General features: G+C 55.9%; 3 protein-coding genes across 12 annotated transcripts in view; all 3 read right to left on the minus strand.

Annotated features, from left to right (window-relative positions):
• Positions 1 to 518: 518 nt before the first annotated feature.
• UQCRC1 (ubiquinol-cytochrome c reductase core protein 1) lies at positions 519 to 11447 on the minus strand. 3 transcript variants are annotated; one of them, XM_024566060.3, is made up of 13 exons: positions 11290 to 11447; positions 10895 to 11035; positions 6755 to 6841; positions 5409 to 5538; positions 5032 to 5230; positions 4384 to 4463; positions 2792 to 2907; positions 2411 to 2554; positions 2119 to 2279; positions 1927 to 2012; positions 1548 to 1636; positions 1145 to 1220; positions 519 to 705 (listed from the first exon to the last, which is right to left on the minus strand). In XM_024566060.3, the coding sequence occupies exons 1-13, from the start codon at positions 11356 to 11358 to the stop codon at positions 641 to 643; spliced, it is 1443 nt and encodes a 480-aa protein (XP_024421828.2). In that variant the 5' UTR covers positions 11359 to 11447; the 3' UTR covers positions 519 to 640. The 3 variants fall into 3 exon arrangements, with proteins under 3 accessions (XP_024421828.2, XP_024421827.2, XP_053786135.1); XM_024566059.3 differs by having other exon boundaries at positions 10895 to 11038; positions 11290 to 11443; XM_053930160.1 differs by lacking the exon at positions 6755 to 6841 and having other exon boundaries at positions 10895 to 11038; positions 11290 to 11443.
• Positions 11448 to 15416: 3969 nt separating this feature from the next.
• Positions 15417 to 16678, minus strand: TMEM89 (transmembrane protein 89). The gene is made up of 2 exons (XM_024565841.4): positions 16017 to 16678; positions 15417 to 15613 (listed from the first exon to the last, which is right to left on the minus strand). Exons 1-2 carry the CDS (start codon positions 16308 to 16310, stop codon positions 15428 to 15430), a joined length of 480 nt encoding a protein of 159 aa, XP_024421609.1. The 5' UTR covers positions 16311 to 16678; the 3' UTR covers positions 15417 to 15427.
• A 178-nt stretch (positions 16679 to 16856) lies between these two features.
• LOC112309617 (cadherin EGF LAG seven-pass G-type receptor 3) overlaps positions 16857 to 25575 on the minus strand; it is a 37431-nt gene continuing 28712 nt past the window's right edge. For 3 of the 8 annotated variants that reach the window (XM_045199742.2, XM_045199740.3, XM_071222149.1), the window contains exons 2-21: positions 25357 to 25513; positions 25130 to 25269; positions 24830 to 24940; positions 24131 to 24348; positions 23779 to 23943; positions 23553 to 23705; positions 23292 to 23374; positions 23062 to 23209; positions 22683 to 22796; positions 22487 to 22564; positions 22055 to 22150; positions 21856 to 21962; positions 21619 to 21688; positions 20584 to 20676; positions 20395 to 20496; positions 19922 to 20014; positions 19020 to 19205; positions 18774 to 18828; positions 18371 to 18507; positions 17869 to 18139 (exon numbers count right to left, since the gene is read on the minus strand). In XM_045199742.2, coding sequence (XP_045055677.2) covers positions 18125 to 18139; positions 18371 to 18507; positions 18774 to 18828; positions 19020 to 19205; positions 19922 to 20014; positions 20395 to 20496; positions 20584 to 20676; positions 21619 to 21688; positions 21856 to 21962; positions 22055 to 22150; positions 22487 to 22564; positions 22683 to 22796; positions 23062 to 23209; positions 23292 to 23374; positions 23553 to 23705; positions 23779 to 23943; positions 24131 to 24348; positions 24830 to 24940; positions 25130 to 25269; positions 25357 to 25513 — 2321 coding nt within the window. In that variant the 3' untranslated portion in view covers positions 17869 to 18124. Of the gene's footprint in view, positions 17092 to 17868; positions 18140 to 18370; positions 18508 to 18773; positions 18829 to 19019; positions 19206 to 19921; positions 20015 to 20394; positions 20497 to 20583; positions 20677 to 21618; positions 21689 to 21855; positions 21963 to 22054; positions 22151 to 22486; positions 22565 to 22682; positions 22797 to 23061; positions 23210 to 23291; positions 23375 to 23552; positions 23706 to 23778; positions 23944 to 24130; positions 24349 to 24829; positions 24941 to 25129; positions 25270 to 25356; positions 25514 to 25575 lie in introns of those variants that run through there. The other 5 variants (XR_006656236.3, XM_045199743.2, XM_024565832.4 and 2 more) reach the window with 5 other exon arrangements.

Raw genomic sequence — 25575 nt, forward strand, 5'->3', positions numbered from 1 at the left:
TCAGCAGCAAGCAAACCGAGGCGAAGGATTTTTTGCCCTGCCTGTCCAGGCAGCAGTTAGCAACCAAATGGGAACACAGCACCCCAGGCTAGTCTCCTCCCAGAATCCAGAGTAAATATTATGAAGGTGGCCTCCTCGGGGAGTCCTTGTTTCCTTTTGATCCATCTGGGGGCCCAGGGCCCACAGCAAGGGGCTCCCCACCTGAGCCCCTGAGCCCCGGGGCTGGGCCCTCCATCAGGGCGAAGACTGTGCGTGCAGTTCCCATGGGCTGCCCCGCCTTATTCTTGGGACAGACTGGCCAGGAGCATCCCCCACGTGGCTAAGTGGGAACATCTGGCCCTGGCTCCCTGCAGGCATCAAAGGCTTCCGGCCTCCCTGCTCCAGGCCCCACACTTGCCCCTGGCTGAGGACACAGCCTGTGGGAAGGCAGAAGGATCTGGGTATACAGAACTGGGGGGAAGTCCCCGCTACCCCATCCACTCCCCAGTGGACTCTGTGCCAAAGCCAAGAGAGGACAGTGCAGTTCTCAACACAGGACTTTATTGGTGGTAGTACGCAGCACAGGACTGAAGAGCGGCATGCTTGTGGTGGGGGGACCATGAACCCCAGCCCTGCCCTCTTGCCTACACAGGCTTCCTGCCTAGAAGCGCAGCCAGAACATGCCGCTACGGATCCGGTTGTAGTCAGGGAGCTGCTCAATGGGGCCTGTAAGGAGAGGGTGGGGTGTGAGGGCGGGGTACCTGGCTGGTACAGGGACACCTGGCCCTGCGCCGCACCCAATTCAATTCAGAGCTGCCCAGAGCAGCACAAGACAGGCTTTGAGTGCAGAGGGAAAAGAACATTCCTCCAGGGGTGATGAGCCTGTCCCTTCATGCTCTGGCCCTCAGAGCCCCGCCCCCCCCCCCCCCCCCCCATGGAGGTGTCCGTTACCTGGTGGGTGTTGAGTACTGATGGAGGCACCTTGGCAGGGAGTCAAGGAGCTGCTGGGACAGGTTTTCTGAGCAAGAACTCCCTGGCAGCCAGACTATGGGCAGAGCCTCTTGGGGGCCTCAACTGGCTGCTTCCAGTGGAGGCTGCGGGGTGGGGAAGGCCAAAAGAATGGCCCAGGGAGAAAGACAAAGAGCAGGCCTTCTAGGTCACGCACCTATTGCAGCCACTGCTGGACACTGGTCATAGAAGTACTTGGAGAAGACCTCACGGACTACGCTGGCGTCCACCTCCTGCAGGGTGAAGCAGAGGACACACTGACTGACAGGCACCTGGGGACCACCTCAGCCCATCCAGGTCACCCAGCCAACGCAGACCCTCCCCTCGCACCTTGGCGCAAAAGCACAAAGGCAGCAGGGCTCTCCCATCCCCACAGCCAGTGCCTCTGCCTGCCCTCCTCTTCCCTCCCGTGATCCCAGCCCTCGGGTGACACTGCCTGGGTCCCCAGGGAGTCTGCACTGTCAGGCCTCAACTGCCGCCACCCGCCACCCCCCACCACCCCTCCGGCTAAGCGTCAGTCAGGTCAAAACTCCAGAACCTCTTCCAAGGGCCCGTGTTACCGAAATCAGGCTTTCCCACTCGGCAAGAGGGATGCGGCGGCCATAGGTTAGGAGACTCCGTCCAATGTCCTCACACACAGGAGTGGTGCCTGCGAGGGGGGTGAGGCTCACAGGTCCACCCAGTGCACCCTGGGCCACGGCACACACCCGAACTCCAGTGTTGAGCTCACACCTGAACCTTGGTCTGACCTCAGATCCCCACCGTCACTTCTACAACCTGTCACCGTGAGAACAGGTAACGGGCTGCGGCCCTGGCCCACCCACACCTGTACCTGGGGTGTGCTGCAGCCTGCAAAGCTTTCCCTTCCGATCTTGGTTAAGAACAGTGGCCACCCGGAGCTGTCACCGCCAGGGTGCACGCCACCCCTGCAGGACTCACCATCTAGATGAGACACCAGGGCATTTCGGAGGAGGTTCTTGCCCCGGCGCACGTCACTCTCCGTGGCACTGGTGCAGAGGCGCATCCTAAAGCCAGGCAGGATTTGCTCTGAGAGCCGGTGCTGTCCCCCAGCCTCCCAACCACCTGCTCCAAGGCCCCTCTCCCACCCAGTGCAGCCGGGTGGTTGCTCACCACTGGCCTTGCAGGAAAAACATCATGTCATCGATGCTCATGCGGTCGCAGACAAAGTGTACGCCCAGCAAGCCCGTCTCTGCGTAGCAGATGTTGAAGGACTGGAAACTCTGGCACAGCTTGTTGGCCACGGAGACTGATGCCAGTGGGCTGGACAGGTGCTACCAGGGGCAAAGGGGTCAGCACCCATGCTCTGTCTGGGGCCCACCCCGTGCACCCCACAGTATGAGCACACAGTCCCAGAACCCTCTCTTCTCTGAAGGCAAGGCCTCAAGCCCAGCCTGGCACTCACTGTGCCGCCGCCATAAGTGCAGTCATAGTGGCCGATCATGGCATTGGCCACTTGGAGGGCCACATTGTCCGGGTTGGCCCAGCCAGGCCCCTCCACTGCAATGGCCACATGGGCCAAGGGCAGGGCATCGTCACGGTGGCATATCTGAAACAGTACATGGCAAAACTGAGTGACAGCCAGATTACCCGGGCAACCAAAAAAGGTACCAGGTGTGGGTGAAGCACGTGTGTGCAAGTGTGAACACGTGCTTGTGAGGCAGCAGCCACGTGGCCCCTTCCCACCTGCTGAGGCATCTCTGGCATTGTGAAGATAACCAGGCACACAAGGGCCCTTCCAGTGGCATCGGCCGAAGGCACTACCCCTGCCCACCAGGCAGCCTACCTGGCTGCCAGTGAAGCGGCATGGAGAGAGAGTGGGTATAGCGTCCTCCGCGTACTTCCCAGAGACGCCGCTGAAGTACTTCTGGGCAAGGTCCACTAGCTGCTGGTGTTCCACCCCTGCCGAAGCAGACACCAGTGTCACCGGCCCGCCAGAGGCCAAGGCACAGGGCAGGGGGAACCACACCAAGGAGCAAGGCCCCCATCCTGTCTTGGTGGGAGACAGCAAAAGGAAGACGTGAACCTGGAGACAGGGTGGGAGAGCAGACCCTCCGTGGACAGGCTCTGCCTCACGGGCAGGGCGGGCACCGCAGGGTCGAACAGCTCCGGGCACCAAAGGAAAGCAGCAGCTCTCCGAGTTTGAGAATAGTTCCCTTGTGATGCATCCCACCCGCGTCAAGGACAAGGCTGGGGCTCCCCGGGCACAAGGCCACCTGCTCTGCCCTGTCCCTCTAGCCCTTCTCAAGCAGATCCTGGCTGCTGCCCTGTGAGGGGTGGTGAGTGAGAGGGCACAGAGAGGTGACACTGCAGAGCTGCGACTAGCTCTGGGGTCCTGAGGGCTGAGCACACTTATGAGTAAAGTCACCCACTTGTGCCCTCAGGACTCCCGCAGGGCCTCACCTCCTCACCTCAATGAGGGGGCCCCTGCTGCTCTAGCACCCCGGCCACTGGGTGCGGGGGCGATGGGCAGTCTCCCCTAGAGAACAGCCCCCCCAGTCTCTGCCTTTTATTCTTTCCTTCCCTGAGCTCAGGTTCTGTTGCACTCAACAGTCTGATGTGCCAGTAGCTCCAACTGCTCTTGGTCCCCAGGTTAACTGACCCCAAAGCCACCCATCGGGCTCTTCCTATCAGTCTTTTACATCCAACCAGATGTCAAGGCCACAAGCCACAGAAGCGCCCTTGACCCTGCTCCCATCCCCTCCGCCATGTCCAGGCTTCCATCCATTTCCATTTACACAACCACTTTGAGTCCATCTACTCTCGCCCTTGCTCCTGCCGTTGCTGCCTGAAACAGCTGCTCCCTGGTCTGCCGGCCTCTGCTCTGGTCCCCACATGGCAGCAGAACAAGCCTTAAAACACACACAACACTGCCCTTCCCCTCTGCTCAGGTGCCCCCTCCCCACCTAACTCTCACTATTCTTTAGGCCTCTGTTCAAACGACATGAGCTTCAAAAGCAGCCCCCTAACCTCCAACTCCGAGTCTCCCATTAAAACCCCTACCACTCTGTGCCTCCCTTTCAAGGCACTTCCCAGTCTGTCATCAAATATGCTTCACCCTGTCCTAAGCCTGGATGGCCCACCAGCCTCCAAACTGGGTCTCCAGAGACCAGGCTGGGCTGAGAGAGGCCACGGCCCCATGGATGCCTGTGCTGAGAGAGGACCAGCACCCTGTGTGGCCAGTTCTAGTGGTGGCAGCTGGGAACACTCCTACCCCACCTCAGAGACATGGGACAGAGGCCGCTCTCATCAAGACTAGGTGGGAACAGGGTGCTCAGGAGTGGAAGGTCCCCTACGGTCAGAACCAGGGCACCTGGGTAACCGAGGCCAGTGCCTACCCACCCATTACCACAGGTTTACAACAAGTCCACCACTCACCTCCAGCCGCCGCGAGCACCATGCGAGGGGCCTTGTAATGCTGGCTGAGGTACTCGGTCAGGTTGGCCCGGGACAGCTTCCTGCAACACATATGGCCAGCCGGTCAACGCCTCCCCCAAACCAGCGTGACCAGGATGGCACAAAATGGGGCTGAGGAGACAGACAAGCAGACAGTATGGCTTCAGAGAACAAGCCTCCGCACTCTGCCCGACCCCTCCCCGTGTCTGCCACCCACCCCTCTGGGGCCCAGAGAGCAGCTCTTGCCTGGACCCAGCTCACATATGACCTCAGAACAGGCACACAGTCCTCGGTGAGGACAGTGTGGGCTGACCCTGTGGGCTCGCGAGGGGCAGCATCAGGGCTCATCCCACCCCAGGACAAAAGGCCACATGGACAGGAGACCCAGACACTCCCTCCCTCAGGTTGTCAGGACACATGTGGGAGCATGCCCTAAAAGCAAGCCCCGAATTCGAGTAAAGGCCACACAGGAATTAGAAAAGATTCACGGGGACCACACTGCAGCATGGACCACGCTCCCAACAGTGTGAATTAGGAAAATAAGGAGCATAGCAACAAACTCGTGTGGACATGGCCTAGCTGGACTGGAATGGGGTCACGAGTTCCACCTCAGGCCCAGCTAACTCTCACCTGACATTCTCACTGGGCCCCTCCACAGACTGGGCTAGAGGCGTGCCCTGGAAGGCAGTGGCATGCAAGTAGTCAAAGACCACGTCCCGCAGAGATGCATCATTCTCCTGCAGTTCCCGCAGGATCACGTCACGCTCCTTCTCAATCTGTGAGTCTTCCAGGCTGCAGTTCTGCACAATGTCTGCCAGGAGCTCCACAGCTGGATGCGGGGACAGGGTGGGGCATCAGGTGAGCCACTGGAGACCAGTAACAACACAGACACCCAGGCCTCGCAGCCCTGCTGCAAAGCCACACTCTAAAGTCAGGCAAGAGGCCCGTGTGCTGGTCCTCTGCCTCTGGAGTGCTATCCCTGTCCCTGCCATTCCCCCAGGCATCACCTTTAGGCAGGTCCTTGGACAGTGCCTTGATGTAGTAAGCCGTGTGCTCCCGGGTGCTGTAGGCATTAAGGTGGGCCCCCATGGTCTCCACCTCCTTCTCCAAGGCATTGCCAGGCCGATTCTTTGTTCCCTGGAACCAGACATCAAAAGCACCAATCAGGAGCCACTTGAGAGCCCAGGACCACCATCCTCAGAGGCTAAAGTCTCAGCAGAACCAGCGATCTTCAGCAAAGAGCACGGGGACAGAGGGCTCACAGCCTGCGCTAACCAAGCACTAAACAGGCTTGAGCTACCTGAGGCCACAGAACGGAGACAGCCAGGCGCCAGGAAAGAAAGGCACTGCCATAGCAAGTGCTTCCTGAAATCTAGCCTCCCCCATCCCTTACTGACAGTCATGGTCAGGTAAGCTCACACCTGTGTGCAGGTGATGCTACCTGCTCCCCCTACACACTGTTCATGTGCCCGTGTACAGTGGCTCAAGAGCAGTGGCCTCTGTGGGCCCGAACCTGAGTTGTGAGTGTCACACATGCAAGCATATTAAGATCTATATACATGGATGCTATAGCTGGCTAGGATGCCATTCCTGCTACATACCCCTCCCCATCCCATATTTCCTTCTCCATGTTTCCATTCATTAAAACATTTCAGTCCTGGCTGGTGTGGCTCAGTGGATTGAGCACTGGCCTGTGAACCAAAGGGTCACTGGTTCGATTCCCAGTCAGGGCAAGTGCCTGGGTTGTTGGTTAGGTCCCTAGTAAGGGCCACAAGAGAGGCAATCACACATTCATGTTTCTCTCCGTCTCTTTCTCCCTTCCTCCCCCTCTGTCTAAAATAAATAAATAAAATCTTTAAAAAAAAGAATTTCAGTCTCTACTCCATGCCAACATGGGCTGGCTGAGGGGCTACATTGGTGACTGCCCCCACCTTTAACAAAGCTCAGTAGTCGCTTCTACAAACGAGCTGCCCAGGCAGTCTACCAGAGCAGAGCACTGCACAAGGACGCATGCTCGCCCAAGTCCATGGGTGTGTTATAATGTGTGTGTCTGTCTACGCGTGTTCCATAATTCCTTGTTGGTATACACACACAGACCTGGCCTCTCTGGTGGAGAGAGGGGCTGCCGTGGCTCCCTGGTTTGTTTGTTTGTTTATTATTCCAGGGGCCTTGTGTAGGGTCCCACCAGCTAGGTGCTCACTCAGAAGAGGCTAAGCCACGTGGCTCCTTCCGGAAAGGCCAGCCAGAGGTTAGTCCCCAGCTGAAGCCCCTGAGGACGCTGACTTTTCTGACCTGCATCCTCAGGAGAGACAACACATAGCCCAGGGGAGAGACAGGGTTTCAGGAGCCTCACCTTGAAAGCCAGATGCTCCACAAAGTAGCCTGCCCCATTGTTCTTCTCGTTCTCGTACCGGCTGCCAACGTCAATCCACACCCCAACCTGGACAAGAAGTAACAAAGCAACCACTCCAGACCCCACTTACACCCACCCCACCAGGACCCCCCTAAAGCTGAGGCTCACAGCCCCAAGGTGGGGGACAGCTGTCTCCAAGCAGGACCAGTGTGTTTAGAGGTGCACACACCACCAGCTAAATGACCAGTCACTCTGCATCGCCCTTCCTGCCTGCTGCACTTCCTGACTAGTTATCAAGGACGCCCACAGAAGTTTCTAACTGAGTACACTCACCTGGTACCATCACAATGTGAAACTGAAATTCTTAAATTCAGTCTTGATTTTTAATTGTTTTCTTCCAGATAAGCAACACGTGACTTACAATTTATTTTCTCCTTTCTAAAAATTATACTCTGCCTTGTTCTGGTGATTTTAACCTTTTACCATTAAGGAAGGAGGCCACCAGTTTAGATACTGAACACTCTACATTAAGAAAACAGCCTGCCCTGACCTGTATACCTCAGTTTGGTGTCATTCCACAAAGCAAAAGGTAGCTAGTTCAATTCCCAGTCAAGGCACATGCCTGGGTGGCAGGGTTCAGCCCCTAGTTGGGGCGAGTACGAGAGGGACCAATCGATGTTTTTCTCTCACATAGATGTTTCTGTCCCTCTCTTTCTAAAAAAAACAATTAAAAATAAATAAATAAATCTTAAAAAAGAAAATAGCCTTCATTCCACTTAAAGTTTTAAAAGTGTTATTTTATTGGTATTACAGTGGCCCCAATTTTTCTCCCTTTGCCCCCTCTGCCTGGTTCCCCCCTTCCCTCCAGCTATCCCCCCCCCCCCCAGTTCATGTCCATGGGTCGTACATGTAAGATCTTTGGCTTCTCCACTGCTTATACTGTTCTTAACATCCTGTCTATTCTGTACCTACCCAACTCTGCTTCTAAATCCCTGCACCTTTTCCCCCATTCTCTTCCTTCCAGCTGATAACACTCCAAATGATCTCCATATCTATCATTTAATTCCTCTTCTAGTTGCTTGCTTAGTTTTTGTTTTTTAGATTCAGTTGTTGATTTGTTGTCATTTTAATGTTCACAGTTTTGATCTTTTTCCTTAAAAAGTCCCTTTAATATTTTCTATAATAAAGGCTTGGTGGTGACGAACGCCTTTAGCATTACCTTGTCTGGGAAGCACTTTATCTGCCCTTCCATTCTAAATGAGAGCTTTGCTGGACAGAGTAATCTAGGTTGTAGGTCCTTGCCTTTTATCACTTAGAATACTTCTTGCCACTCTCTTCTATCCTGCAAAGTTTCTTTTGAGAAATCAGCTGACAGTCTTACGGGCACTCCTTTGTAGGTAACTATCTGCTTTTCTCTTGCTGTTTTTAAGATTCTCTCTGTATCTTTTAATTAATCTTTGGCATTTTAATTATGATGTGTCTTGGTGTGGACCAACTTACGTCCAAGTGTCCACAAAGACACTTGGTATCTTTGGATCCAACTTGTTTGGGGCTCTTTGTGCTTCCTGAACTCGTATGTCTATTTCCTTTGCCAAACTGGGAAGTTCTCTTTCATTATTTTTTCAAATAAATTTTCAATTTTTTGCTCTTCCCCTTCTCCTCTTGGCATCCTTATGATTCAGATGTTGGCCCTTTTGGAGATGTCCCAGAGTCTTCTTAAACGCTCATTTTTTTAAAACTCATTTCTTCATTTTGTTCTGGTTGAATGTTCATTTCGTGCTTGTGTTCCAAATCATTAATCTGAATCCCAGCTTCCTTCCCTTCACTGTTGGTTTCCCGTGGACTTTTCTTACCTCCCTTAGTAGAGCCTTCATCTCTTCCCTTATGCTTTTGCTGTATTTAATGAGAACTTCGAGCATTTCTGATCACCAGTGTTTTGAAGTCTGCATCTGATAGGTTGGCTACCTCTGCATTGCTAATTTCTTTTTCTGGGGTTCTGTTCTGTTCCTTCATTTGGGCCACATTTCTTTGTCCTCTGATTTTGGCAATCTCTCTGTGCCTATGTACTAGGTAGAGCTGTTTTGATTCTGTTTTAGTGTACCTGTTAAGCCGTGTGCGGCAGAGCCTTGGGCATTTGCCTGGGTGGCTCAACCGTGATAGCTCCATGTGGGGGGAGAGGTCAAAAGGGGGACAATGCACTGCTGGCTGACTTCTGGGGGCTTGCCTGACCCTCGCCCCATTTCCAGTCCCTTCACCCACTTCCCATAAGTGACTGGTGCTCCTCCAGAGGTTTTCCTGGTTGTGGTTCTCTGGTGGGTGGGTTTGCATGCATTCCAGGCTCTCCCAAGAAACCGGCAGTTTCTTCCACTGTCCCAACCCCTGCTGGTTTACAGCCACAGATATGAGGCTTCCTTTTTCCTGGTGCTGGAGCCCTGGGATGTGCAGTATGACCTGGGGCTGGGCTCACTGGCTCACGAAGTGTCTCCCTGATTTCTATCCACCACACGTGAATGTGAGGCTGCCTGTTCTTCCAGCCACTGCTACCCTGACACTGGCACAGTGAGTGTTTCCACCCTGACTCCTGCCTCGGCCCCCGGCCCCTCCCTGCCTCCTGCCCCTCAGCTGTAAAGAAGATTTACAGCTTCTTTAAATCCTTGGTTGTCAGACTTCCATGCAGTTCTGGGTGTTTTTCTAGGTGACTTTCTGGCAGTTCTGGGTATTTTTCACTTTAAAATTAGTTGTATTCCTTCTTATGGTTGTACAATGAGGCAAGGCATGTCTACCTACATACACCTCCATCTTGACTGGGAGCCCCCCCAAAAAGTTTTAAAGCAGACCCAAACACCTAACACTGCCAAATGTCTCCTTGATACCCAAGGGGAGAATCTTATAATTTTTTTTTAATTTTTAAAGAAGATTTTACTTACTTTATTTTCTAGAGAGAGGAAGGGAGAGGGAAAAAGAGGGAAAGAAATATCAATGTGTGGTTGTTTCTCACATGCCCCCCACTGGGGACCTGGTCCGCAACCCAGGCACATGCCCTAGACGGGGAATCGAACCAGCAACCCTTTGATTTGCAGGCTGGCACTCAACCACTGAGCCACAGGAGCCAGGGCCAGAATCTTTTAATTTTCTTAATAGCCTCCTGGTATGCTGTGAAACAAACGACACCACTCACCCCGTATGTCACACAGATTTAGTCTTCTAATGTACTATTTGTTCATAATTGACTTAAAATTCCACATCTGCCTTCCTAAGAGATACTGATGTACAACCATGTTATAAACTCTTACGTGAACCTCTATTTCACACTTAACATCTTGGGAAGAAAGATGGACTTTACAACCCGCGGTTTCCTTTGAGTGTAACTGAGAGCATTCGTTCTCTGCTGCTCCTTCCATCTAGAGCATCTTCCAGTCCATGAAATACAGCATTCTCTACCGAGCTTTCTTAACAGGCTTTGGGTTGGCTGATACAGGTGCCACATAATGAGGACTGGACCCATCAGCTTTTGCTGTATTCTGTAAGAGCATCACACAGGACATTACTTGTTCCTGAAAAACTTAAGAGATTTTGCCATAAAACCATCTAGCCCTGGAGTATGGAGTGGAGAGAACGGGGAGGATTACTTCTTGAGAAACTTCTCACCTATTCCTTTATCTAGTCAAGATTTCTATCCTTGGGTCAATTTTGAAGATTTGCATTTTTTTGGAAAAGTCATCCATTTCACTAGAACCTTCCTCTGCAATGCATTCCTAGTTTAGCGAGTAGACTGTGACTTTAGGCTGTGAGGCTGGCAGTCATCTAATGTCTCTGAACCCAGTTTTCCTCACTGTAAAACTGAGACAGAATAGCTTCTCTCATATGGGCTGCTTAAGAAAAAGCTGGTAGGAAAAAGCAAAAAACCTTGGCCTCCTGCTTGGCCAGCATCACATGGTAAATGTGTTGACTGGTGAGGACTGCCCCCACTCCAGAAGTCAAGGTGGGGCTGGAGTCAGGACTGGTGTAGTAGGGTCAAGCCAGTGGTGAATGAGAAGGAGTGACCCAAACCACAGAGGCCTCGAATTCAAGGTCACACCCCGACCTGGGAAGACTCCTGGGAAATAAAGAGGCACCCTCTGGACAGCAGGCCCCACTCACCGTGCAGGTAGGCTGTGAGGACTGCTCCGAGGCCACTCGTAGCCCGTTGTCCAGCTGGCTGATTTGCGTTTCTGGCACGTTCTGGAGGGCCTGGGCGAAGGTGGCCGTGCTCCGCAAGGCAGGCGACTTCAGCAGGGCCGGCTGCTGTTAACCGGGCGATAGGGACTGAGGACTGGGTTGGGGTATCACTCCTCAGCTCCCAGGCCCGCAGGTATATCCCTGTCCCCGCTCCGAGGCCAGCCGCGATACGGCCATCGCCGCCCTGGGACGTGACCTTCCCACGGCCCTGACCCCGCGACCTCCTCAATCTAGACGCGCCACGGCTAACAGCCCACTGCCGGTCAGCGTGGCCAAGTCCCACGTCTCATAACCCTGCCCCCACGCTGCCACCTCACCGAGCGACGGGTGCGGAGCAACACTCGCGTTCCAGCGCCGGCCACTCGGCAAACCGCGGAAGCCGCCATCTTCTAGTCCAGTCAGCCGGGGTCGCGTCACGCAAGCGTAAGTGGGCGCGACGGCGTCCGAGGCGCAGGCGCAGATAGCAGCCTTGGCGCTCGGCCGCCCCCTGGCGGAAACCCAGGATATTCATTCCTGGCTTGGTGGTGCTGTCCGCGCGGTCCGCAGGCACCTGCGCGCATCAGTCTGCCGGGCTGTCTGTGGGCCTGCGCGGGTCCGTCTGCGGTCCAGCCCGTCTGCCGCTTTCATCTATAGGAGGCAGGGTGAGCGGTATTTCTCACGGTCAGCGGGCCCCCCAATCCACTGCGTGCTCGGTGCAGGCTAAAGCACCAGCGAGGAATCCTGGGACTAAAGGGAAGTTGCTGAAAGACACGGCTTTCTCTTTAAAGGAATGACGTAAATTCAGACGTTGACGTGGAAGGAATTTAACGGTATATTGCTAAGGAAAAAAGGAGCAGTAGAGACGAATTTGTGAAACGGGTTCCTTGTTTGGAGAGCAACACACACACCCACAAGCAACAAAACAACGGTGCCTTTTCTCATAGTTTCCAATTGCACATTCCCCATTTCCTTGTGAGCCATCACTGGCAACTGGCAGCATTGTTTTAAACTTTATTTTTCAATTACAGTTGACGTTCCATATTATTTTATATTAGTTCCAGGTAGCATTCTTAACTGGCAGCATTCTTAAAGTCCAGATTTCTGCTAATGGTTGAAGGTGTGAGAAAGGGGGAAATTCTCTTTTCCCTCCTCTGGTTCTTCTGGCTGGCTGAGTAATCAAATCAATGAGACTAAATGACAAGAGAAAATCAAGTTCCATTTCCACTGCAGGGGAACCCCACATAATGAGAGAGTCAGAGACCCCTCATGCCGGAAAGGTTCAGAAACAGAAAGGGAGAATGCATGTATAGGACATTGTGAGCTAGGGCCCTGGCCGGTGTGGCTCAGTGGATTGAGTGCGGGCCTGTGAACCAAAGCGTCGCTGGTTCAGTTCCAAGTCAGGGCACATGCCTGTGCTGCAGGCCAGGCCCCCAATTGGAGGCACACGAGAGGCAACCACACAGTCATGTTTCTCTCCCTCTGCCTCCCTTCCCCACTCTCTATAAATAAAATCTTTAAAAAAAAAAAAGATCTTGTGAGCTAGAGATGAGGTAATGAACTTTGGGGCTTCAGAAGGGAGAGAACATGTTCAGTAATTAAAGTGAAGCTTGCCCTGCCATATAGGTAGGTCAAAAAAAGTTACGTTTCATAAGCTCTTATTACGGGCAAGGCTCCTCATCCAAAAGCCTGTAGATAGTTAAGGTGGGGGGCATGGACAGGAGCCTCTCTTGAGCCCACAGGGCCTCCGTTGCATTTAGCTCAATCAGAACAACCGAAGCACCACTGGGGCATATCTTGGCTTTTTCTGTTAGGTTCCTTGAAATTCTTCCAGCCTTTGCTTCCCACCCAATTCCGAAGTCATTTCCACATTTAAAAAATTTGTTGTAGCAAGATCTCGCCCTTGATACTAACATTTGTATGTTTTCTAGTGCTGCCATAACAGATTACCACAGACTTAATGGCTTAGAACAACACAAATTTATTATCTCGCAGTTCCACGTGGATCTCATTGGGCTAAAGTCAAGGCATCAGCAGGGCTGTGTTCCTTTCCTGAGGCTCCAGGGAAGAACGTGTCCTCAGTCATTGAGGTTGTCGACGGAGTGCAGACCCCGGGGTTGTAGGACTTCTCAAAGCCAGCAGCAGAGGGCGAACCACCTCTCACACTTTGAATATTTTAAGGTCTCATGTGGTTACTTGGATCCACCAAAATAATCCAGAATAATCTCCCAATTTTAAGGTCTTTAATCTTAATGTTATCTGCAAAGGTCTTTTTGCCCAGTGATGTAACATATTCACTGACTCCGTGGTTATCTTAAGGGGCAATTCTGCCTACCACACCTCCCTAGGATGTGCCAGCTCCTGCCTCTTCCCAGCCTGCTCCCTCCTGTTCTCCAGAGCTCACTCTTTCCCCTGAAGTCCTGGCCACCTTATAGTTTCTGGAACAGGTCAAGGTCTCTTCCCCCAACACACCCTTGTATGTGCTTGTCCTTCTGACTGGAGCACTCTCCCCCTCCTCTCGCTACCCCATTCATCCTAGGTCCCAGCAATCAGCCCATCCCAACTGGGCCAGCCCACCTCTGCAGAGTAATTGCCTTTCTGAGTCTGTTTCACTATCACCACCACCCTCCCCTACTTGGGAGTGGGTGAGGGAGGAGCCAGTGGTGTTCTGGGCGTCCTAGCAAACAGTAGGTGCTCATTAAACCTTGTAGAATACAGAATTGGCCCTAACAAGAGGCTGATGAAGCTCAACCATCAACGCCCTTTACTTCCTGGCCTTGTGAGGATCTCCCAGTAGTGTGTCTACAGGGTCAAGTATTTTTGGAAAACTTGGAAAATCAAAATAGTCTAACTATACCCAGTTAGAACCCCATCCCACTTCCCCTTGTGTTGGGGATATTAGAGAGGTTGTGACATTTTGGGGGCCCAGCCAAGAGGAAGGGGAATCGAGGAATGTCCCAGGTTGGGTTCTCTGGGAAGCACAAGCTAAGAGAGCAACCAGGATGTTTACCAGGGTCCTTTCAGATGGGTCTTAGCAGGAGCCGGAGAACATGGCCTATGGAGGGTTCTCTGGGTCGAGGCAGCCTCATCTGCTGCTGCCTTCTCCAGGGCAGGCAGCAGTGGGCCCTCCCGGAAGGTGGACACGGGCAGCATACCTACCACGGGGACACATGTGATTTGGGTTTAGTGTGACATATTTACGTGGGTTGCTCCACTCCTGAGTATGGTTGCCTCATTGCTCCCGTCCTGGTGTAGGAATGGCCTCTAGGGCCCTCCTGCTGGTCAGGAGGCAGAAGTGCAATGTCCTGCTGTGTTTATAGTAGAACCTGCCCCCCAGTGCCCAGGGCTGGACAAACTGTGGGCCACAGAGGGAAAACAAGGTTTGAAATGAGTGGAGCCAGAAGCTCATCCGTGGAAAAGTCTTCCAAATCTTTCAGCATCTCTTATGAACGTTGATGAAAGTCTCCCAAATTTGAAAACCACCCAGGCCCTTTATGTAACACCATCAATAGCAAGTAAGGAGAGAAATCCATTTCCTAAACTATCAATAATTAAAACACAAATCTCAATCAACCACATTGGAAGGAAGACTGAATTGTCTTTCTATTCTCTATAGGGGAAATATTTTCCCCTAAATTACAAAATCCTTATTCTACATATAGTCCACCAGAGTGAACAGCCAGAAAATGTGGTGGGGGGGGAGTATTACAGAAATATATCAAGAAGACACCACAAATATGTTACTGTTCTGCATTTTGCATTGTAGTGTTTGCCAGCCTTTTAACATTTGTAATTTGCCATGATTTCTTATTATTTCAATTTACTTGTTTCTATTTTTGAGTTCATAATATTATTTTTTTAAACAAAGACCCTAAAATGCCCAGGCTCAGTACCCACGCAGCCTAGACTGCCCGTGGCAGAGGGAGGGAGGGAGGGGGTGAGGGCCCCTTTGGGGATGTCCAGCCCTCACTCCACCTCCTGGGACCTTGAAGCAAGGGCCACTCGGGCACCAGAGCACTTCTGAGACCCCACAGAGGAAGGTGGCCAGGGCTCACCGCCCATGCTTCAGCCCCAGCTCAGGCCCTGGAGCCCAACCAGGAGCCCGGGTTGACTCAGTCAGGTTCCCACCTCTGGGTATCCCTCCTCCCTGGACCACCCAAGTCTAACCTTATGGTCAAGTCTTCTCCCACCCCACTGGGGCTCCCCTGAGGAACTCCAGAAAAGCAGATGTATTTCTGGGTGAAGTTCATAGGGAGGAGGAGTCAGCTGGTAGAGGGCAATGGAGCAGTGTGAGCCAGCCTGAGCCACACCTGTCCTGGGCACTAAGGCCTCAACAGGTATGCGGGCTCTTACAGGTAGAAAGGGGACACAGGGTCCAGGCTGGCCTGGGAGAACAGACATGCAGGCACAAGCCAGGCCCAGAGCCTCGGGCCATCCCCACCCCAGTTGGTCACCAGGCAAAGAGAGGTATATGTTGGGTCACCCACTCTGGGTGGGAGTCCCCTTTATTTGCACTGGCTGCTGAGTGGCTAGATGCTGCAGGTGGCCCTGTATTTGGGCCAGCAGGGCATCCAGCATGTGCAGAACAGTGAGGAGTATGGTGTGGTCTGAGACTGGCGTCCGCTGTTTACAGGGTCCAGAGATGTCCGTGGTCACCTTCAGATGCTGAGGATAGGACCAAGGGGCAGGAGTGAGAGCAGAGGGATGGGGCGGAAGTGTGATGCGGGACGGCAATGGAGCTATGGGGAAGGGGCTGGGAAGGGGGAGTTAGGCTGGTGGGGGATCTGTGGGCTACAGTGGCACAGGGCCTGTGGGGGCTGGGTGAGGAACGGGCATCGAAGGGAGACAGAGGAGGCAGAGTACTGGCCATGGGGTACAGTCAGGGGCTGATGGGAGCGGGCATATGGAGGGACCGTGGGGTGTGAGTGGAGGGGGTGGGGCAGCAGGAGCCCCACAGACGTGGGCAGGAGGATAGGTGAGCTGTGGGGGTAGGTTAACTGAAGGTTATGAGCCCCCGGGTGCGTGTGGAGGGGAGAGGCTGTGGGGGGCAGCGCGGAGCTGTGCTCACCTCACTCTTGATGCCCTGTAAGCGCCTCCTCTGAAGCACCTTGCGGCTGATCACCAGCATCATGGTGGTGGTGAGCGTGAAGCCCGCCACAGGGTAGATGGGGTTCATCCCCAGGCCCATCCAGTGGCTGAGGCAGCCCAGGCTGGTCCCACAACCCTCCAGGCTGTTTGGCTGGCACCCCCAGGGCTGCAAGTCCAGTCCCACCTGGTACCACAGGGGCCGAGACCAGGCCTGGGAGGGAGCCGACATAGCCAGCAGGAGCAGCAAGAGCAGGAAGCATGGTGCACCCAGCATGGCTGCAGTAAGAGCCACGGAACCCGGGTGCCTGGCAACAGGAAAACGCCCCTCCCCCAGTGGCAGTTCTGGCAGGGGCCGTGGGTTCCAGTGGGGCCCTGGCCTTTCAGGAAGGACAGCCTGGCCAGAAAATGTAGTGGAGCATGGTGGTGGGTACAGTTCCAGGCCTGGGAGGGTGGCATGGCAGGCTCAGGGCCCAAGACTAAAGGGCCATCTCCTTTCTCCTGCCCTCCCCCACACCTAACACCCACCCCCTAAAATTCTAACACCACCACCCTAATGCTGCTGTCCAGCAGAGCTGCTCACTGACCTCCTATGCCCAGACTACCAGACAGTCTTCACAGTGAGCGCTCCAGCATGGGGCCCCCCCTCTCAGAATAAGGCCCGAGGCTCACCCTGGCCTGTGAGGTCTCCCCTCCCACCTGCCCATGTTCCTGAACATATCCGGTCCCCGAGAGCAGGAGCCCTGTCCTTCACACCTGGAAAGGCACTTCTCACAGCTGGAATTATCCACCGCCCCCACCTTCCCTCCCATCATCCTCTTGGGCAGCAGTCTTTTCCCGAGTGACCCTGTTCATTTTTTTTTTTCAAAGCATTTCTAAGAAGCTGCACTCTCTTGTTTGAGGTCTGTCTCCCACTCCAGCACATAAGCTTCGCTCGCCAATATTTACCAAGCACTGCCACATCACTCACAGTCCCTGGTGCCAGGACGCAAGGTGACAGAGTAGACAAAGCCAAGACTTTCTGGGCTGAGGTTCTGGGCGGCACTGACCACAATGAGCTGGAAACAGAGCGGACAAGGTGACTCAGTGACTCAGAGGGCGGCGCAGCGTCTACTTGCCTAAGCACTGTTCCAAGCACTCTGTGGCATTTCCTCATTGATGCTCATTGAGTAACACAGGAGGCGGGTGCTGTTTCCATTCCTACTCTACTGGTGAGGTCACACTAGGCCCAGGGAAGTTCCAGGGCCTCCCACCCCCCAATCACTCAGAGTATCCACTGGCCAGAAAGCCTGCTGCTGCCCACTGGGCCCCATGTCCAGATGCTGTTTTATGGCAGAGATCGGGACATGCTCCTCAGCTGGCAGTGACCTTCCAAGCCCAGGTGACCTAATAATACAAGGAAGTATCTTCCCAAGTACATCAGTCACAGTGTGCTCCCACATCTAAATTCGGATCAGCAGCACCTGTGAGCACCTTCGAACACCTGCATTTCCTCAGCTGGCTGCTCAGGTGTTCACGCTACTCGCTCCAGTGCCACCTGCCCTGCCCTGCTCCCTATCTGGTGTCCCTGAGACCAGGCCATTCCTGAGAAGCAGCCGATTCTAACTGTGTACTTTACAACCAAGATCCAGGGCTGTGCGTGGCTGGGGAGAAACTTGAACCCAGGTGCCCCCACCTGGGCCTGGCCCCACAGTTCTCCTGCCTACTGTATACTCTCCCTTCCCCTGCTGCCTGCCCCCAACTTTTAGCTCCAGTTCCCACTTTGGAGCATAAGAAGGGCCAGGCATCAGGGCTGTGGCCCCCTGACCTCCACTAAGCTACAGCAGAGCCTGGTGTCAGGCAAATGAGTCTTTATTCCTGAAGTGTAAGACACACACGCTCCCCCACCCCTGCCCTGGCCAGTGCCCCAGCCCAGGCCTCCAGCACTGCGTTGGGAGTCCCAGGACCTCCATCCCTGAGTTGTCTGTGTGTATGTGTGTACGGAGGGGACATGTGGGTGACAAGTGGAGGCAGCACAGGGGTGGGGAGTTCTCACAGGTGCCCCGTCACAAGATCCAAAGGTAGGCAGTCGCAGGCAGCGTGGTGGCATGGTCAGAGTTTGGTGGTCTGAGTGGGCAGACAAGGGGAGGGTCCTGCAGTTACCAAGGGCACATACAAGCCCTCCCCACAACAGCAACCTCTGCCCCGGGAGCAGCATCACCTAAAGGCATGAGGGGATGGCAGTAGGTCCACTGGGGTCAGAGGCACCCAGGCAGAGTGTGGACTTCCTGAGCTGGGGTCAGGGTAAGGACAAGCAGTAGGTAGATAAAGAGTTCAGTGGGCCAGAGGTCAGCTCACCAAAACAGGGCTGACTTGGTTGGACCTCGGGTGTCGGAGGGCAAAGATGACAGCATCGTGGACAGAGGCAAAGAGGTGCTGCTTAGTGATGGACGCATCAAAGAAGTGCCCGGCCTCAAGCTGGTTGACCACAGGAGCTGTCGGCGAGGAGCAGGGCTCTCCTGACTCAGAGAGCCACCAGGAACCCCAGCCTCAGTCACCAGCAGGGTATTCTGGTCATGTCACTCAGGCTACCCCCTGAGGCCACAGCTAAAAACTCCTAGTTACTCTTGAACTTTGACCCCTGCCTTCCAGTAGACCTCTGACCTCCAATTTCAGAGAAAGACTTTTTCCTGGTGGACTCCTTGGCCAGAAGAACCCCACACTCCTCCCAAACCACTCTCACGGTCCCCGTCCCACGCACTGTGGCAGGCAGCCATGTACACCTCCACCTCGATCTCTCGGAAGTCACGGAAAATCTGCAGCAGAAAAGAGGGCCCGCTTTAGAGGGAGGCTTAGGGGCTGCAGGGGCAGACTCAGGCATGCCGGGGGAAGGGAGTTTAGAGGGGAAGTTCAGCAGGTGTGGGGGGTCAGAAGGCTCAGAGGGCTCTCAGTGCGAGCGATGGGGTCCGGATAGAGGCTTGAGGACTTCGGCCCCCCCAGCCCTTACATTCTTCAGGCTCTTGAGGCACACTGTGTCCACGAAGGAGAGGGAGCTGAGGTCCAGCACAAGGCTGTGGAAGTCTGGCTGAGGCAGGCCCAGGGCCTCCAGTGTGGCCCGGTCCAGGGCCTTGGCGTCGGCATCTTCTTGACCACTGGCTGCTGTATCCCCCAGTTCATTCTCTGCGCTCACCTGCTAGGAAAGCAGACATACTACAGGGGCAGCCCAGGAGGGGGTGAAGCAGGGACACTCGGGGTCAGATGTGGGCAAGCATGTAAACACCCCTAAATGTGGGGCCTGCAGGGCACACATGGGGACACGGACATGGGGAGCCTCCTGCACACAGGCAGAAGGGACACTGAGGGACACACAGGAGAGGACACCCAGTCTCTGGGCGCACACGTGGGCACATATATACTGCTCTGTTACCTCCTGGGCCCAGGCTTAACAGGGACACTTTAGAAGGAGTGCACTGGGAGACCACGCCCCCTCCTCAGTCAGACGGCGCAGAGCGGGAAGGGGGCCAAGGGACAGACCAGAAGACACACACGCACCCCTGTGCGCATGCATGCACCTCAGTGCCCCACCTGCGTCTCCAATGGAGCTCAGTGTCGCTTTGACCCCACATTTCTCCCCCCACAACTAATGCCTTCCCCTCCACCCGTGAGCAGACTGTGGGGTCCGGTGGACTCTACAAATTCAAGTTCTTTATCGAGGCCTCAGATCACAGGCAGGAAGCCACAGCAGAGTTCTATGGCATATTGCTAGAGATCCCTCCAGAGTGTCTGATCCATCACCCCATTCTTCCTGCCACTGACACCACAGGTCCGTGGCTTTCCTCACCAGACACGTCAGGGCACCCCCATCTCTGCAGCTCATGGAGGTGGGGCCCATCCCACCTTCAGCCTCACCTTGGCCTTGGAGCCCTCCATGTTGTTGCTCTTGATGTCTCCCTCACTAGCGTTGACATCAACGGAAATGGAAGTGTCATTGGAGGCAGCAGCCTAGGCGGGGGAAGCGGGGGACCAGAAAGAGTTGTCTCAGTTGCCATACAGCAGCTGTGCCTGGCAGGCCTGGTCTTAACCTCTGGCTGTGGGCATGTAGGTGGGCCAGAAACCGAAGCTCGGGACCCGAGCCAGGCCAAAGGCTGCGGCGTTCTGAGCAGCTCTGGGAACAGCCGCAAATGGAAGAGGACTGATAGTTCGTGCTATCCCCGTGGCTTGGAGGTGGGAGAAAAGCAAAGCCCCACCAACAGGGAACGAGGAGCAGGGAGAAAGGATGAGGGGAGTCAGGAGCCCAGGAGGCTGGGAAAAAGGCTGGGCGCAGTCAGCTGCGGGACAGGGGTTGGGGGTCGCAGGAGTCACCGGCCCAGAGGGACCCCTGCCTGTGTCTGGAGTTGCTCCTTCTGCAGCCGCTTCAGCTTCTGCTCCTGCTTCCTGAGCAGCTTCTTCTTCCGGGAGATGAGGCTGTCAACATCCACGCCACACTAGAGGTAAATGTCAGGGTAGGAGCTGTGGGTGTTTGGGGAGGCAAGGGACCCTCTGACTCTGACCCTGGGGACCCTAGGCCTCACCCTCTGCTTCAGCGCGTCACTGTAGAGCTCAGCATTGGCAAAGTACATGGTGGCCGAGGAGCGGAAGACCTTCACGCCTGGGACCTCCCTGGCCTGGGAATGGGTCATGGTGGGGGCGGCTGAGCCCTCTCTCTCCTGGTGGCATCTTGTCCTCCTGCCTGTTCTCCCCTGTGTGCCCAGTGCCCCCCAGCCAGCGGGGGCCCAGCCTGTGGCACAGGTCGTCTTGACCCCTCTTCCTGCTCCCACTCTGTCTGGGCCCTCATCTGCCCAATGGGCTTCCTCCAATGCATCTATGCCCCTCCGCCCCGACTCCCCTGCCCTCCTGCCACTACCCAGGCTGTCAGTGGCACCCAGGCCTCCTCCTGGGCGTGCAGACAGAGACCTCCCTCAGCTGCCATCCCAGCCAAGCCTACCCTGGCTCACCCCCCACTCAGGGCTCAGCCCAGGTCGCTGCTCGGCATTCAGGCCTGTGCAATGTGCCTCCTTTCCCCCAATCCCTCCCTTTCCATCCAGTTGAGCTGCTCGTCCTCCGGTCACATCCTCCCCTCACTCTGCCTGATCATATTGTGCTCGGCCTTCAAGGCTCTGTGTCAGGGGAAATGGGCTTGTGTTATTCCAGAGCCCCCATCTCTGTTCCCAGCACTTGGCATGGGACTTCTCCAGAGATCAATGAATGACAGGTTTAATGACTCCATCAGATTAAAAAAAAAAAAAAAGATAGCCTCCTTGACACCCCGGTGCCCCAGGATCCTGCCCCTCACACATTCCCCACCCAGGGCTGCTCTGCAGCATGGGACTTGTACTTCTAAGCTCCAAGAGATCCCTCCCCAGGCCTCCAGGTCCTTCTCTGTCCACTCGTCCTCTGGCCCATCCTAGCCCCTCATAATCCAAGCGGGGGTCATAGATCCAACTTCCTCCCTTGAAGTTCCAAAGACCAAAGTATCCCTGTAAGGTGTGGAAGGGACCCACAAAGGCCTACTGTGCCTCTGCCCTACCCCACCCATGCCTTTTGCCTGCTCAGCCCCTGCTGCTCACCTCCGAGTACTCCGCCACGTCCCTGTAAATGTCTGTGTCTGGAACCTGCCCCAGGACAGAATAGTGGGGCCTGTGGGGAGACTGAGAGTGAGTGGGGGGGACACTTGAGGAGGGGGCAATGAGGAGGAACTAGGAACCTGGGGTCACCCCCAGATGTGGGAAATGCTGGGGGAAGCCAGTGTGGACCTCACCCCTCACCAGCTAGAATTGCGGGGGAGGCTGAGAGGGGCGACTCACAGCTGCGTGCGGACCACCACAAGCAGCAGGGAGAAGGCTACTGCCACAGCCAGGCCCAGGTCCAGGTTCAGCAGGGTGGTGGCCACAAAGGTCACCAGCCAGATGAGCTAAAAACAGAAGGGCAGTGGTCAACGGGGTCTAGCGAGGCCACTGGGGCTGAAGACCCCTGCCCCGGCCCCTGGGCTCCCAGGCCTCTCACCAGATCCGTGCGGTTTGCCTCCCAGAGGGAGCAGACGTCCCTGAACTGCGTCAGCATGCCCTTCAGGTTCACAATGACCACGGCCGCCAGGACTGCCTGTGGCGGGGGAGCGTCACCGGGGCTGCCGAGGGGTCCCAGGTGCTGACCCTCCGACCCCCTAGGCATGGGCCAGACTGACCCCAAGCACCTGGGCGTAATAACCACAAACAGATGCTAACTACCATCCGCCCCCTGAACTTGACAACTTGGATCTGACTCTGAAAGGTTCTAACCCTTGACTTTTGGCTCCAAATCTCACCCCCAAAGACCTCAACCTCGGAAAACAGTGCATGACCTTGTATCCCTGCCCCTCACCTGTCACCTGACAGACTGATATGAGCCCCTGGTTTGGCCAAGGCCCTCAAGCCTGTCTGGGGTGGGGGGGTGACTCACCTTGGGCAGGTCTTGGAAGAATTCCCCAAGTTTGACGATGACAATGAGGATGAAGAGGGAGGACACAGCTCCAGCCACCTGCGGGGTAGGAGTGGGACAGGAGAGTAGGGAAATGGGGGCACTGAACAGGGGTGCACCGCCCAGTCAAGCCACCTGTGTGTGCAGAGGCCCAGGCCCACCCACACCAGAAACCCACCTGTGTGTTGCCCCCGGTGCTCTCCTGGACCAGGCTCCGTGACATGGAGCAGCTCACAGGGAAGCACTGGAAGATGCCCCCGATGAGGTTACAGAAGCCTAGGGCCACCAGCTCCTGGTGGGGGGAGTACAGCTGTGAGGAGACATCGCTAGCAGTGCCTGGTCACTGTGCCCGTGTCTCAGCCTGCACATCCCCAGCCTCTACCCCTCCTTGGTAGCCCCAAAGACAGGCTTGCTGCTCTCCCGCCCTCAGTCCCCACATGGTCCCAGCACATGGGTTTGCTGTCTCCCTGTGTCCCCCTGATGTGCCGCCCTCCCAGGCCCTGAGGTCGCCTGTACACCAGGCTGCCCCCACATGCCCCACGTCCCATCCCCCAGACCTGGTTGCCGTCCACCCGGTAGCCATGCCTCAGGGCGAAGATCTTCCCCAGGGAGACGGCAATGGCAAACCCAACCACGGCGATGGCGAAGGCGTTTCCCACAAGCTTTGCGAACAGCTGGGGTTTGGGGGCCACTGGGGGTACCAGCCTGTGAGAGGAATCGTGAGGCCAAAGGAAGGTGCTGGCCCTGGCCGCCCAACCTTCCCTGACCTCCAGGGGCCAGAGCTCACCCTGTAGGGATGTTGCCCACGACATCCACCCCGAATCTGTGCTTCAGGCCCACGCCGTAGGAGATGCCTGTGGCCCCAATGAGCTGGAGGGAGAGGGCAGAGTCGGGGGAGGGAGATACCAACCGGGGGACTTTCTGTCTTGTCCCCCCACCCCCCGGAACTCTCACCTGTGCCCACTCCAGCTGGCCCTGAAGTGCCTGGGGGACGCCCACAGGGATAGAGCCACACTTGCCCCTCTCCCCTGTCCCCTAGAATGCGAACCGTGAGCAGTTCTCCTGGGAGCGGCAGGGGCAGATGTCGTCGCAGCTTGTCGTTCAACAACTTCACCACCACAAGCACCACTCCTGCCACAACTGCGGTGACCACAGCGCCAACCTGGCTCTGGGGCAGCTTCCAGCAGACCTCCAGCACTGTCTGAGAGCAGGGGTCACAGCCAGCACCTAGGTCATGGTGCCCCTCCCCCATCCCTTCTCCTGCCATCACTCACATATATGAGGGATAGCGGTCCAGAGAAGCTGCTCAGATGGAGGCCAAACACATACTTGAGCTGCGAGACAAAGACCTGCACAGACGCGGCCGTGGTGTAGCCGCGGACCAGAGGCTCTGACAGGTAGGTGACGACAAAGCCGAAGTGGACCAGGCCCAGCCCCACCTGTGGGTTGGCCAGGGGCAGTCAGGGGAGACAGGGGGGCCCAAGGGTGGCTGAACCAGAGCCCAGGGCAGGAGGGACCAGAGGGAGGTATGATGAGGAGGACGGTCACGGTCAGACACTAAGGGGGTGGGAGCGGGTTTGGCAGTGGGCGGGTAATGGGGGGCACACACTCCCGGCTGCTCCATACCTGGAAGAGGCCGACCAGAACACTAAGCGTGGAGGCCAGCTGCACCCGGGCGGCGTCTCTGGCCGCCTCACGAACTGTGGAATTCGGGGCCTGCACAAAGGCCTCATCCAGAGCCAGAGATTCTGTCACACTGCCCACCATCATGGACATGACAGCAAAGGTGCCTGCAGGGGCAGGGCAGGTCTGAAGGGGAGAGGACACTGTCCTACCCTGGAGCCCTGGTCATAAGGGAGAGCCAGGAGACCTCAGTTCTAGACAAACTGTCAGACTACGCCACGCAATAGAGGCAGTGCCGGCGGTCAGGTGGGAACCCTGGGCTCAAGGACTCCTGGGGCAGCTAGCAATGTTGGCCCTGCATCATCTACCCTGCCCTACCTGTGTGCATTGGCTCAGGGCCACTCCCCTTACAAAAGGTGGAACTGAGAAGCAGTCACAGCCGGGCTCAAGCTGTCAGGCCTATGCCAAGTTCCGGGCCCACCCACGTCCTCTTGCAGCCAGGGCCTCTAGGTCCCTGAGTCTGTGGCCCCTTGCTCAGAGGCCTAGCCCAGCCTGGGAATGACCCCTGGAGGAGTCTCCCAGCACCCCGCACCAATGCTCCCCTCTTTCCTAAGTTCCCTTGCCCTGCTCAGCCCTCCCTCACCCTGCCCTCCATGGGAGATGTGGGTATCCTCCTGCCAGGCCGGGCCTGGCTCCACTCACCCACAGAGATGTGCCGGGAAGTGCCAAACAGGAAGTAGACAAAGACAGGGTAGAAGGAGCTGTAGAGGCCAAACACAGGGGGCAGTCCAGCCAGGAGAGCATAGGCCAGGCCTGGAGGGGGAATGGCAGCAATATGGGCTTGGAGGCTGGGCCTTGAAAGGATGAGGAAGTCCCGGCACCAGCTCATGGGCCACAGTTCCGGGGGGCAGGGGTCATGGCTTCAGAGTTTTCTTGAGGAAGAGGATTTCAAGGTCACCACCCAAAGGCTGAGGGCACAGCCTCTGATCAGGGGTGACTCACCCTGTGGGAGCTGCATAATGGCCACACTCAGGCCAGACAACAGGTCACCCAGGAGCCAGTCACGCACGGGGTACCGCGGCAGCCAGGCCAAAACTGGGAGGTGTCTGAGCAGCAGGGCTCGGGCCCGAGCACGGGAGCACCTGGGCACATACGGGCAAGTGTCAAGGACAGGGCCTGCCTTGTCACATCCGGCCAGGGTTGCCCCAGCCCCCCACCCTCAGCCTTACTGGAACTGGGTTCGCCACTGGAGGGTCCCAGGGGCCGGGCCCCAGTGCCCCAGCTCCTCCAGCTGTTCCTGGTTCAGTAGTGGCCGCTCCATGTGGTAGTCTCGCCTCTTCAGCTCCATTGCTTCTCTTGTGGCCAGCAGTACTTGTGTGTACCTTACTGGGGCGACGAGACCAGAGACACAGTTAGGGCACCCAAGGCCCAGCCTCCCCCACACCCCC

This window comes from Desmodus rotundus, chromosome 8, assembly GCF_022682495.2.
Source record: "Desmodus rotundus isolate HL8 chromosome 8, HLdesRot8A.1, whole genome shotgun sequence".
NCBI lineage: Eukaryota > Metazoa > Chordata > Mammalia > Chiroptera > Phyllostomidae > Desmodus > Desmodus rotundus.

What these genes read in the sequence shown, in the direction of transcription:
- UQCRC1 (XM_024566059.3), bottom strand. Translation starts at nt 11,358, where the DNA reads ATGGCGGCTTCCGCGGTTTGCCGAGTGGCCGGCGCTGGAACGCGAGTG. An exon ending in GTCCAAGGACCTGCCTAAAG is followed by an intron (nt 5,231 to 5,408) that starts GTGATGCCTGGG and finishes CCCCGCATCCAG; the next exon opens with CTGTGGAGCTCCTGGCAGAC. An exon ending in AGTGGGAAAGCCTGATTTCG is followed by an intron (nt 1,221 to 1,547) that starts GTAACACGGGCC and finishes TTCACCCTGCAG; the next exon opens with GAGGTGGACGCCAGCGTAGT.
- TMEM89 (XM_024565841.4), bottom strand. Translation starts at nt 16,310, where the DNA reads ATGCTGGGTGCACCATGCTTCCTGCTCTTGCTGCTCCTGCTGGCTATG. An exon ending in TACAGGGCATCAAGAGTGAG is followed by an intron (nt 15,614 to 16,016) that starts GTGAGCACAGCT and finishes TCCTATCCTCAG; the next exon opens with CATCTGAAGGTGACCACGGA.